The following is a 13,832-nucleotide window of genomic DNA, read 5'->3' as shown; positions in this document are numbered from 1 at the left end:
AATATATGCAGCGTTTGGTTCTCATTCTCCATTCTCAAGCAGCAAGAGACAACAACACCCATTTTGTACAGTCACAGTAATGCCATAGTGAAAACTGATAATTTGGAAATATTGATAACAATGAATTTTTTCTTTTACCCTAAGTGGAAAACATTACAAGTTAATAGCTACATTCTAAGAAGTAAGGAATAATATTTAAACTTCAGTAAAATGGGCAGACAAGATTATAAATAACTTTGTCAAGAAAATACTGGTTTTCATCTGTCTGCTATATAATGTGTGTTGCATATGACAAAGACTGTCACATTAAATTATACTCATGTTATGGTTCTATTAAATTTCTAAACCTTCAAGCATACTTGAATCTGTTTCACGATCACTAGAAAATGGACATTAAAATCAAAACCTTTGACATACACATTTGTAGGACGATTGATATGCTTTTAAAGTAACATAATTTTACATTAATGTTTTTTCAAACTGATTTCCACACTGAAACATATTTGCAATTATAATGTTCAGAAATATCATACTATTGCCAGCATTCACAATGGAAAATAACATCAGTTTCACAATTTAAAGCAGAATATTCTGTGATTTTCAACAATAACCTTCCACTAAGCAGGCATTTGTTATTTTATATATGCCTTCGCTACAGTTACCTTACAGGTTCACAGAAAAGAATCAGATAAACCTGGACTACTTTTCCCAGTATTTTTTGTTTCTGTTTGCCTCAAAGTACTGTATTTGCATTTTAAAATGCTTTGAATAATTTCTCTCATTAGTGGGCTCAAAATCAGAACATCAGAGATTATACGCATCAAATATTAGAGCTGCACATACTTGCCATAAACTATTTAAAATTTAAGATTTCTTTACACAGAAAAGCTTAAAGGAACAGTATTATTATATATGTCAAATAATAAGTACTAGAACAGAGATAAATTTCTTCATATTCAGAAGTCATTTGGAAACAAAGATGTTAAGCCAGTATAAGATGCATACAAAAGCAGTGATTTTTAATCAAAACACTTAGCAATTCAATACTATAGAGATACCTTCAGTTTAGGACTTCTTTATGTTTTGTGAAATCTGCCCCTGCACTTCCACAGTGCAGTAAATCAAGGAAGCAGAATATCATGTTACCAGCACCCAAGCAAAACCCCCATTAATGCCACTATCCCAGTGGTTTTTTGTTTTACCACAAAAAGTAGATATCCTCTAAAATATCTACCATTTGAACAGACAACTCCGCCCAGAACAAAACACAGTCAGATGTGGATTAGACAGATGCAATCCATAAATGGCAACTGCCGCAAGATGACACATTAGGACAGGAATAAAAAAAAAAATAGTACTTAACAAAGCAACATGGTTCAAAATAGGTAACTATATAATTCTATATAATTTTCTAAGCGTAGAAGGTTTTTGTAAAAAAATATTTCAAATGTTGATATTTAATGACAGCTGATTGGCAAGTCTTTGGTTGTGTGGCATCGTAAGTTCTACATGCACACAACTCCAGAATGTGCACTCAAATAAGAAAAAATTGTGCTACGCACTCAGATACTTCCCTGCTACTAACAGGAGGATTCCAGCCACTGAGATTTACACCCCACAGCTTCAAGGGAATCACCATGCAGGAACCTACATTCTGGTTACTACAAAGGCATCTTTTCTGTTGGCAAATAAATTATACACCTAAGGACTAATTAAGTACTGATCCTATATAACCTTAACTACCTTATCATCTGTGGAAAGTGGAGAACCATGCGACATTCTTCTGAGTTATTTCATTAACTTGTGACTTCACATTCAAAACATGGAAAAAAACGCCCTGCCTCTTGTCTCTCCGACATTTTTAAAACTCACACAAAACATTACAAGACTCTACCGAGAAACAGTGATGGACACAACATGCAAACAGCTATCAAACCTGAAAAGATAGTGAAGTAGAAAAAACCTCAACATTTGTTTGCCCCTATCTAACCTAGTTTGTAATTATGTAGGAAGGGTAGGAGCTGATGGTTTAGGTTGGACATTAGGAAAAGGTTCTTCATCCAGAGGGTGGTGGAGCTCTGGAACAGGCTCCCCAGGAAGGTGTCACGGCCCCAAGCCTGACAGTGTTCAAAAAGAGACTGGACAATGACCTCAGACACACGGTGTGAACTGTGGGGTTGTCATATGCAGGGACAGGAGTTGGACTCAATCTGTACGGGTCCCTTCCAACTCAGGACATTCTGTGATTCTATGAAACTGACAGTGATTAAAATATACTTAAAACATATGGTATTTTATAACATACAATGAAAGTAATATAACACAGTTAAGAATGCATGAGAGAATGCCTCAAAAAAAAAAAAAAAATAGAACTACGGCATACATGCATACACTTCTATAGCCAAGGAAGAGATAAATAAAAAAATGTGTCTCTTTCAGTCATCTTGTTTTGTGTCACAAAAGTATTCATCTGTGATGTGTGGCATTCTACAGTTAAAAATAAATGTCTGAAATGGAATTAAAAATGTTGAGGGAAAATGTGACCAACAATGTGATCAAGCTGTCAAGCCAAAAGAAAATGAAGCAAGTCTGAAGTGGGAGTCTCCATTTTGGACTTGGAAAAGCTAAAAGTGAATGCTCACATTTCATATTCAAGTTGTTTATATGTTCCAGTAACAACTCGACAGCAATAAGAAACACATGTAAAATGAAAAAGGATAATGCATTTACTGTAAAATTTTGAATATTTTCAGAAAAATAAATTCCATACATGAAACAAATGAAAGAAGTCCAAGAGACAAATAAAGCCTAGGATGAATCCGACACTCCCTGAAAGGCAACAGACTGTTTGCAAAACGGCAAAGGAAACAAAGCAGCAAAGCCGCAAAGGAAACAATCTGTTCACCATCACTCACAGATGCAAGAAGTTGATATGTGAGTTTCCAAGTGTGAAAGCAGCACCATGCGTGCTCAAGTAACCCCAAACCACCACGGCTGCCACCAAGCCACACTGCTATGCCTCTGGAAGACATGTGCTTTAAACCACTTCATCCAAAGACAGCAACAGAAGGCTGAACATTCTCTTGGAGAAGTTTTGTTTTGTCAGCTGGAAGAAAAGGAAAAGCAACACGATCCAGAACCCATCAACAGACCAAAAGGGGAGAGGCAATTCCCAAGAATCTTAAGAATATTATCCTGTTAAATATTAAATATTTACTGAAGTGCTCCTGGAAGATAAAAATTTATACTGTTGCCTATTTTGTTGCTTTTACACAAGATGATATACAGGAGTTATCATTATCACAAAGAAACGGAAAAGAATATGAAATACTGAAAGCATATGTCATCAGTGGCAATGTTTCAATTCCACTCCACATAAGGTGAACCGGTGTGGTTTTGGACTTGACCTGCTAAGTCACTGTTTCTCAGAAAATCTATGGTGATTTCTGCATGGCAATTTCAAAAAGTTATTTGAGAAAATGAATTTAAACCCAAGAGGTGTCAAAGCACAATGCTATTTAACAGAAGTTAAGAGAGTCCCAGTCACTTGAAAAAGCCATATGAATTCTGTCAACTATTTCAAACATCACAGTAGAAAGCACTTCTCCCAATTTCTCCTTTGCTTAATATTTTAACTGGTTAGAATGTGTTTGCCAATGCACACAAAGGCAGAAGAGGCCCAGCACACCTGCTTATGCCATTCTGTGTAAATTCAGAGGTTTCACTACGTTAATTTGTCCCGCTTCTCCTAACAGGATACATAATCCTTATGCTGGTGCTTCTATACCTCTTCCATGTCACAGAAACAATACTGCCATATAAACAGGGCTCCTCTTTTCAGCACTGAGCTTCTGATACCGCTAGAATTGCTGGCACTGAGAAGTAAGTATTACTCCTCTTTGTAAAGGTGAGCACAGGAAATTCAGTCAGTACTCCAAGTGCTCCTGGAGTTTGGGGGCACATTATGTCATTAGGAAGGTATGCATTTTCATTTGAGAATACATGGTTTGTATTGTGATTATCAGAAGAACAAATGTGAAGAACTTGAGATGCTTTGATTTTTGTAGATCTGTAAATCTCTCATTTCTTCTCTGAAATAGCACATATTTTGGTTTTGTTTCCCTGACAGACCTGCATCTACACTGAATGCTCTGGAAAGACAGGCAGATACATGAAATACAGCTAAGAAGGCCACTATAAGATTGCAACCATGTTTTAATTCTGTTTCCTGTTTAAATTCTTAAGGAATTTTCATTTTTATCTTACATCGCCTTAGAGTTGACACACTAAAATTCAGGATAAACTTCCACAATTTTACCTTTTAGCAAACTATGATTCATTGATACATACCACACATATCTAAACTTTCTAACCCTAACCCACTCACTCACGCAGCCTTCAGCATATGCTTGTTAATGAGAATCTAAAGATAAAACAACAACAAAACACCACACCAAAACAGTAAATACTAGAATGCTACGGAATTCCAAACTAAGAGGTCATAGCAAGGAACAATTAAATTACTACAAAACAGAAGATGATGCTGATAGGAAACATCAGCAGAACATTCTCAGAAAACAGAATAGGAAAATTTCCACTACTACCAAAAAAGTAACCTAATGAAAACACTGCGCTAACTAGCAAGAGTATGCATAAATGCAAACCATAGATTTTCAAAAGCCTGAGGAAAAAAAAGCCACACAGGTTGAAACTGTACAGACAATGTGATCTCTCTCATGTCAAATACAAACCATTATCATTTTGCTAAGAGAGCAATTTTCAGTCCATGATGCCATCCAATCTTTATTAAGAGTTCAATGTTATAAACATTCTTTACCCATCAAAAAGTTACAGGCAAGCCAGTTGCAGAAAAATGGCTTTGACTTCCGTTGCTTGTTGAAAGGCAAAAAAATATTCTATTAATGGCACCACAGACGCACAAAATTATGTTAAATTAAGGTAAGGACAGTTCTATAGACACCAGATGGCACACTCGCTCAATACAGATCAAAGCGAATACCTTAAATGGTACATATCACCACTGTTCAAAATATATCTCTGAGATAATTATTTAATTTTCTGGAAAGCTGGCAGTAATAAAAAGGGAACTGCCAGGCAAAAAGAAGCAGTAGTAAATCAAAATATGATTATAAAGAGAAACAAGTCAACCATGAAGCTTAATTACATAGACTAATAATTTTACCTTTTTTTTTAGTTTCCATTTTCTTGAGAAGTTCTATTTTCTAGAAGAGCAAAAATTTTGCAACGTTCTTGCCGTCAAGTTATGATATCACTGAATCTGTTAATTAACTTGAAACTACTGTTTCTGCGACTTAGAACATGTAAAATAATTTGAGAACTAGCAGGACTGCATTCTATTAGTTTTCACACTTTTTCTCCAAAGCACATACATTTAGAGAACTGAAACAGAAGCAGGAGAGAGGGAAAAAGGCCAGAAAAAGTCAGTTTGCAGTTGTTCCTAGCACAAGTGATTGTCTTCTGGAAAACTGAACTTCAATGCAATTACTTGCAGAAGTGATAGATATGCTAGTTACCTTTACTTACAAAGATATCGGTATTTACACCACTGGAATATGCCCATCTCTTTATGCCTTTGCTATATCAAGAAGTGATCTTTCATCTCCGTGTTTGTTTGGCTTTTTCCCCCCCATTTTCTTAAAAAACACAAAATAATCCTCAAACCTTGAACAAAAAAAAAACAAAATGCAAAACTCTTGATATAGCGCATTTGTTTCAAGCTTTGCGGAAGAGCTGCATCAATTTATCTTACTTCCCTCCTTTCTAGGGAAAAGAAAGATACTATCATGTATCCATGTATTTGGAAATATGATTGATCTATTATGTTTTCCAAAGTTTCAGAAAGTCGAGTAACTCCCGATTATTTTTTTGTAGAGTTTTAATGTTCAATTGACAACAACTTATTATAAGTCGGACGTGTCAAGAACACTACTATTAAATAGTTGCTTTAAAAGGTCTTCCAGGTATTTATTTAGAAGTCGTGTTTAAATGAATTGACCAATCACTGACAATAATAATTAAAATGATGATTTATAATTATAGATATGTGTTTTAAAATTATCTGCTCATTTTATGAAGCACTAATACATACACTCAAATTGGAACTGATGTTCTGGTTTCCTCTTGTAGCCATCTTTTAAACAAAACTTTTATCTATGACATCACATAATTAAGTTACACAACAGCTGTTTGGAAACCACTTCAGTGGAAATGCTTCAATCAAATACAAGATAACAGTCTTATCTTTTAAGATACTTCATAACAAAAAGAATAATCACTTGTCTGCTATATTTTCCTATTTGAAACAAAAGCAAGAAATAATAACCTACTCTAAATAACAGTATTTATTTGTAAAACAAAAGCAGTATACAAGACAACTCCCTGTGCTAAAAAGAGTTTGTAGGTGCTTTGTCAGTATCCTTTTGTATTCTTCCTTTATTTTTTAAAACTAACCCACTTAAACTACAGCCCCTCAGGCACAGATTTGTTTTCTTCCACATTTGGAAAAATGAACAGCATAATGTTGGTTAACAATTCTTTCCCCATAACATAGGCTTTTTACTGCTAAACAGAAAAACCACTGTCTGTTCATTTGCATTTTATACAATGTAATTATAGAAAAAAGCTATCAGATTTTCAGGTTTTAGATAACAGAAATAAGTTTGGTATCAGAAGGTTTTATTTAAATCCCTCAACAAACTATCCAGGTTCCAAAATGCCTTTATAAAAAGTCTTTTTCACCTTTATAACGCTGGGTAGATATGTCCTTTTCACTATAAAGGAACCAAAAATTGAATTTCCACACAAAATATATACCACATTCTTATATACTCATTAGGAGTACAAGGATCTGACAGCATTTGTTGGAGAATGGAATATTGAACACCACAGACACTACTTAACTTCAAAGGATACACCAGAATTACAGGAAAAAGCATCCCCTACCACCTCTTAGAGCACACAGCCAGCCCCAGCTGTATAATATTGCTTTAGAAGACGTGCATGTATGTGACATTTCTTACAGACACTCCATTACACTTCCAGATGACAGCACATACAGTAGGTATACTTCATGAAATTTTAAAGTAAAGAAATTCACTGAAATATACTTTAAGAATTTTTTTTCAAGGGACAGAAGGAGAACACTGTGCAAAAATATGACATCAGACTAACAAAATTATCTTAGCAATGACATCTTAGATAAACAATAACTTGTGTTTTTCATTTGAGCATAGCAAATGAAGTTGGCAATTTGTTAAAAGCTGTTTTTTTTAATATGGACCATCGCGTAAAGGCTATAAAAAGCTGAACAAATATAGCTGAGTAGACAAAAAGCATTTATCTCTCAACTTACTGATGTAAAGCATTATCCATATCTCCTTAAAGATTTTTCCAAATAAACAAATGTACGCTTTTAATCTTCATAATAAAAATTATCCAATATGAAAAAATTGTACAGTTCTAAAAAACTGAGGTTAAAAAACATCATCAGGTTTTTAACACATATTAGAAAAACCATCTATAGACATCTGGTTTACTCAGATTAGCTATTGATTTCTGTTAACTCTTAGCTAATCATTAGCTATTATTTTATCTGAAATTAACTAGCAGCAGAAATAATGATTTGTGAAGCTTATACAAGTATGAAATTTGATTTATAAAGATTACGGATTTTAAATAAAGCCAGTTAAAAAGTTATTCATGGAAATTCAGAAAATTGTTTAAAAGATCAATAAATATGGCTTGAAATGTATAAACATAAACAATGAATTAAATTCTGTCCACAAATACAGGCCTTATACAACAGATCAAAGTATAAAGGCCTAATGTCTTGTCTATTTACATTCATTTATAATTTGTATAAATGCTGACTAAGAGTAGAATTCTCATATATTTAAATCTACCCTTGTGCATTTAGGTATATTCTCTTATATGATCTTTCCTAGCAAGTTTAAAATTAGAATGGTCTTCTTGTAAAATTTAGTTACATTTCAATGTACAATATGATAGGCACTCTCTTCAAAACAATGCAGTCTGAATGGCTGGACCTTCTTTCTGTCCTCCCATTTTCTTTGAAACAGCTGCTCTTCTTGATAGAAATAATGTTCTGAAGTATTTGAAAGCTAAGAGATGTAAACACCAGAGAGCACTCGCAGGGTTGTTTTAAAAAGCTTATACAGCATTAGGATGCAAAATACTGACCTGACACATAACTCAAGTACAGACCTGAAGAGCGCTGTCCTGAATCTAAATAACCTGCTTCAGTTGTCACACTTTCAAATTATAGAAGAAACTGATTCTCCGGTACCACACAGAAGCTGTGAACACAAGTCTACTCGCACTGACAGAGGTCTCTGGCCATCGTTGTTCTCATGTAAAATTAGATTAAGATTTGAACAATGTAGATCATAGAAGAAAACCTGCGTTTTCATAAAACACTTTCGCCTTCCTCTCAATGAGTTGGAAAATGAATATTCCTCACAGCTCTTCCCAGCCAGTAATCAGCTATGAGCCAACCCTTTGCGCAAGCAGACTGAAGATATGAAGAAAAGGCACCTCATTCAATATAATGCAGAGCACACCACACTAAACCTCTGCTAAGAGTATCCTGACAGATGTAAGGCTGAGTACTTCAGAGACTTGAGAAAAACCTGAATAGAACTGTTAAGTTCATAAAGGAAGAGAAGGAGAAATAGTATGGGTTGCAATAGTTAAAATTGCTAATGTTCTAATTATTTCTTGCAGTAATGCAAAACAAAAGAAGTTGTAAGGTTACATTTAAAGCAGAAAAACAGAAATACTAATATTTTCTTTAAAAAAACAATTTACCCCGGAAAAGTAAATCCACAACATCAATGAATTCAGGTACTTTGAAGGATAACACAAAGAAATAAAAACCATTGCATGACCTAAGTATACTTCTATAATTAGACTGCATGACAAACAATGGTAAAATTATTAATACTTCTAAAAGGGTCTTTTACTTTCCATAGTACACCCCAAGCAGACAGAAATTAGAAATAAAAAAATACTACGAATAAGGAAAAAAGCAATTTTTCACGAAAGGGGGTATTCTTTATCATATCTGAAATCACTGTTACCAAATTGGAGCCGAAGGATAAGCTGATGGCAAAATATCAATTCTGAAAGTACAACTCAACAGGAAATATTTTTTTCCTACAGTTAGCATATAGGTTTAGTTAATCATATGCTTTTTTATGAAATGTCTTACAGATAACAGCTATTACTGTCATGAGTAACACCTAACACAACTTTATCAAGCCAAATATTAAGGCTTACCCACAATTCCTGTCAATAAAGTAATGAAGAATTAACCATGATAAACCACTACAATGAAATCCAAACATGTAAGATGCATTCTGTTCTCTTAGATACGTGGCAAAAACCTCCTTTCAATTAAATCAATTCAGGCTAATTGATGCAAAACAAATGGAAATTCCCTTAAAAGCAACAGATACACAATTCAACAATCTTATAATTGCACTTGTTGATTATAACTGTAAGCAAGGCTGATTACACATGGTCAGCTAAGTAGGCTTGCCAATTCCTTTCAAAATAAAACTAGATTGTCCAGAGATAGAAAGTACACTGAGGAGGGAAGCCTGTGAAGTAAGTATATTTTCAAACTTTTTTTTTTTTTTGCTTTATTTTCTTTTATTTCTTTATTTTAAACTATTTTAGAGGATTAAAGGACAGAACAAGTATCTGGTCATCCTTGTTGAAATGCAGCACACTGATCTCCTTGGTGTAGTCAGCCTCAACTTCACAAGAGTGGTTGTTCACAAGTCAGTTTTTTTTTTTCCCCTCAAGTGTACGGACAGCCCCAGATATAATGAATTTAGAAGTATACTCTTCCTAAAGAAGAAAGAGTATTTTCATTTTGATATACAGCCTAAGTGCACCACGATCACGAAAGAGTTGAAACAAAGGAATTCAGCCTAGTTCAGAGAAAGAAATCCAACAGGTGTCAAGGGAACGAACCTTCTCTTCCATAGTTAAGTAGAAGACAGTAGGAAATAAAAACAAACAAACAAAAAGCCAATAACCTGTCAGCTACTGGAAAGCTGTAAGTGTGCACATAGCTTTGACAGAGAAGCCCTGCCCACAGGGCAGCAAAGATGTTATCTTGCAAATCTGTATGTTGTAGAAAAGTAGTGAACTGGAGAGCACTGAAGGATGGCTCAAAAATTCCGTCAGAGGAACAAAGTCTTTCTTAGCAGTAATTTTCCACAATGCAATGCTGTACCATGCCAACAAAATTGTCCACTCAATGTAAATTTAATCTCAATATCACATACTGCAATGTGTGTAGATATACTCTCTAACACGTGAGGTGCCAAATCACCAGTGCCACCCATCACAGTTTCACAACATGAAGGCAACACTTCAGAGCAATCAATCAGACTCCTCTCCACATAGCACAGAAAAAGCTTGGCAGTTATTAGCACAGACCAATCTTGTCTTCATATGGATTTCTGTACAACGCCTTATATCACTCCACAGTCTAATACTACTATTAATGTTCTTCCTGAAGTATTTTAGTTTTCTTTAGTCCCATAATCACGAACCGCCCCCCCCGCCTCAAATTACCACCACATTAGCTATAAAAAGAGGGAAGAGAGAGAAAGAAGAAAAAGGGGACAGGAGATGCAAAGAGTTCAGTTAGCAGGAACACCAGATAATTCCTTTTATTGTGCACAACAGCATAACAGTCGGTTCAACCCAGACAGCTATAAGATCCTATGTGTTTTTAAATACAGGGAAGAAAGGAACTTCCCCTCAATGAGAAAAGAAAAAAGTTTCTCCACTACCGAGAAGTTCTCAATTATTCACAAAATTTAATTCTTACTTACTCACACTCCTAATACTTTGAGCTAAATTAATCAGTTTGGCTTAAGTCATTCTTAAAGTTCTTCTTAGTCACAGACCAGGAAAAGGAAGCAATTAATAAATCAAAGCAGTGGCCCAGACAGTCCAAATATATGGAAATGTAATTAAAGTAAACATTTAGGGTAGGTCAAGAAAATACTTGCTTAATCCTATCAGTGTATACTCCAAAGAGTTAAGTATGGTATCTGCTAGTACAAGCGTTAAAAGTCTGGAAACATCTGTGAGGAAAATAAAGTTGTGCTGCATGAGAGATGAAGTGTGTTTAACCCTAACATGAGAGGCTTTAAGTATTTCCTAATACTAAGAAGTATACCGGAAGATGAACCACCAGCTTCATATATAATTACTACTCATGTCCAAAGGGTCATGGGAAGACAACACATTGCCTAAACTGGACCTAAAAAACCCTTTGATTAATAATATGTACACTTTATAGGTGATGTGACACATCACACATGAAAAACTTCGTTTTATGAGCAAGTAGGAAAGCAAAATTTTAAGGATTAGAGCACATTGACTAATAAAAAAGTTCTACTTTCAAACGAAAGAAAGATGCTAAACATTTCATCAGTACGGGAAGCAAGAGCATTTGCTTCTCTTCTCTAAACACTTCCCACCAGGAAGGTCTGAGGAAACACAGAATGACTTCTAAGACTAGGAAGCTAAACAAACTGATATAACAGGGTCTTGTGATAGTCATAAAATGTGCAGTCAGTCAGTAGGTTGTCTGTATATAAGGAAATTACTAATTGCTTTACAGCTGCAATTAGCAATGCCATACATTTAACTCTTGGCATATAAAAACAAAGTGTCCTTACTAAGGTGAAGAACAGCTGTAAAGGCTGAGTTTAACTGCAAACTGCATTTTCCCTTTTTCTGCAATTAACAGAGAAATTTGTGACCCAGGTAAAAGGAAAAGCTCATACAGTTCTCCAGTTCAGTATTGTGGTTCCCAGCCTTTTACTTTAGCAAAACTACATATTTAACAAAAATAATAAAGCATTAAACAGAAGGGAATTTTTAACAAAAACAGAACAACAATCAAATTGAAATTGAACAATTCAAAAGGTCTAAAACATAAGTAATCTCAAACAAAATTATTATGAATATGAGCTGCATAATGACTCAACCAGTATTTACCGTGTTTCTGATTGGAATTTTCTTCGGCTCTGGTGGCACATCCTGAGGAACAAATTTCACTGGTTCCTTAATCTGCCTCCGTGATCTTTTGGTCCCATCTGGTAAGGTTTCCATGGCGATATCAGCCTCCATGTCACTGCTACCTGCCTGGTCACACTCTGAGCATTGCCTGCAAAGCAGAAGATTTTTTATTTAATATTGGTCACAAAAGCAGAAAAAGAAACATATTGAACTGTTTCGGTTTAAAATACAATCAAAAGTCAAGGAAGTGAAGGGACACTCGAATGATATTTTAAGCAACTACACAAAAAACAAGCAAGGCTTTCTTATTCTTGTTTTTTGACTGTGTTTTGTTTGGTTGGTTGTTGTTTTTAGTCTGTTTGGGGTTGGTTTGTTTCCTTTTCTTCTGACAGTATTTAAACTTTGAAAACCAAGATTATGAAAGTAGGATCTAATCTTCAAGAACAATGCACCCTATTCTACCATATCCCCATTTTTAATGGTGCCCACTGATCTGTAATCTATTCATTATTGTTGCTGCTGCACCTTAATCTTTACAGTGACACACTGCTGAATTCATTCTGATGAGGACACTACTGGCAGGGATTTAGAAGAAACGTCTGTTCTGAAAACCAATTTTAATATGTATTTTCTAACGGAGTGGGTAGTGGGTTTTAAATCGGAAAAAAAGTAGTTAGGAGACAATTACAAAAAGAGAAGCTGGAAATGTTTACTAACAAACTTTGAGCACTGAGTTGAAAAAAAGCCTATTGTGTTTTGGAAGAAGTACAAAATCACAATCAGAATTTCAAAAGTGAACAGATGCAAAGGTAATGCTATTAACAAGCTCCACGACAGAATTAACAAGATGAGAAGTCATCGAGATGTGTTCTCACTTGCAGAAAATACTTATCTTCTGCAAAGTCATCAACGTGGATGTTAACTAAAAATATGTTAAAGAAAATATTAAAATTATACACACTGACCAGAGCCATTTTTTTAATTCCTTTTCACATTAACACTTTCAATTTAAAAAACTATTAATCCTTTCAAACAAACTCCAATTCATCACTGTTGTCATATTAAAATGTTCTTTTTATAATACAAACTACAAAAACAAAACCAAAAATACCCGAATTATGTTCTGCTATTAGTTGGCATTATCAGGAACATACACATTAAAATTACCTAAATGAAGGAGCAAATTTTCTTTGGAAGGGAACAAACAAAAAACATGTATTTCATTATTTGAAGTTAAATGTTAATACACAGTTGTGACAAGAAGGCATACTCATCCCATATCTAAACAAAAAGACAAAGTCAGGTATGTATGCTGCGTCTGAGATGATTTCTTTGTGTTTACACGTTCAACAGGAACAGCTTTACTCCTATGAACTTCAGTAAGGGCCAAAACAATATCAACTCCATCAACTTGCCATGTTTTCTAATTCTTTCAAACTAACACAAGCAGTATAATCTCACATCTCCTGTGGCTATACCAGAAGACAACAGCAATCATGGTCTGCTAGACAGACCCATGGCTACCAAGTCAAAATAGAGACAATCTAATTGTGGATTGGGTAACTGTTATCAGTGTAACCTTGGCTAAGTCAACACCTTCCTCCTTCATCTTTTCCATATGTAAAATTAAGACAATTGTAGCTACATTATAATGTTATGAAGATTAACCACTTCTTATTTCTGAAGCACTTGAGACCACTGGAAATAGGCTGCATGCCAGT

At 34.7% G+C, this 13,832-nt stretch overlaps 1 protein-coding gene across 8 annotated transcripts in view; it reads right to left on the bottom strand.

Annotated features, from left to right (window-relative positions):
- Positions 1-13,832, bottom strand: part of PHF14 (PHD finger protein 14) — a 166,135-nt gene that overhangs the window by 97,118 nt on the left and 55,185 nt on the right. For all 8 annotated transcript variants that reach the window (XM_065051166.1, XM_065051165.1, XM_065051169.1 and 5 more), the window contains exon 14: positions 12,091-12,259. In XM_065051166.1, coding sequence (XP_064907238.1) covers positions 12,091-12,259 — 169 coding nt within the window. The remainder of the gene's footprint in view (positions 1-12,090; positions 12,260-13,832) is intronic.

The sequence above is a fragment of the Columba livia genome, chromosome 2 (genome assembly GCF_036013475.1).
Source record: "Columba livia isolate bColLiv1 breed racing homer chromosome 2, bColLiv1.pat.W.v2, whole genome shotgun sequence".
Classification (NCBI taxonomy): domain Eukaryota; kingdom Metazoa; phylum Chordata; class Aves; order Columbiformes; family Columbidae; genus Columba; species Columba livia.
Note: the sequence above shows the minus strand (reverse complement) of the source record. Positions and strands in the feature narration are given on the sequence as shown.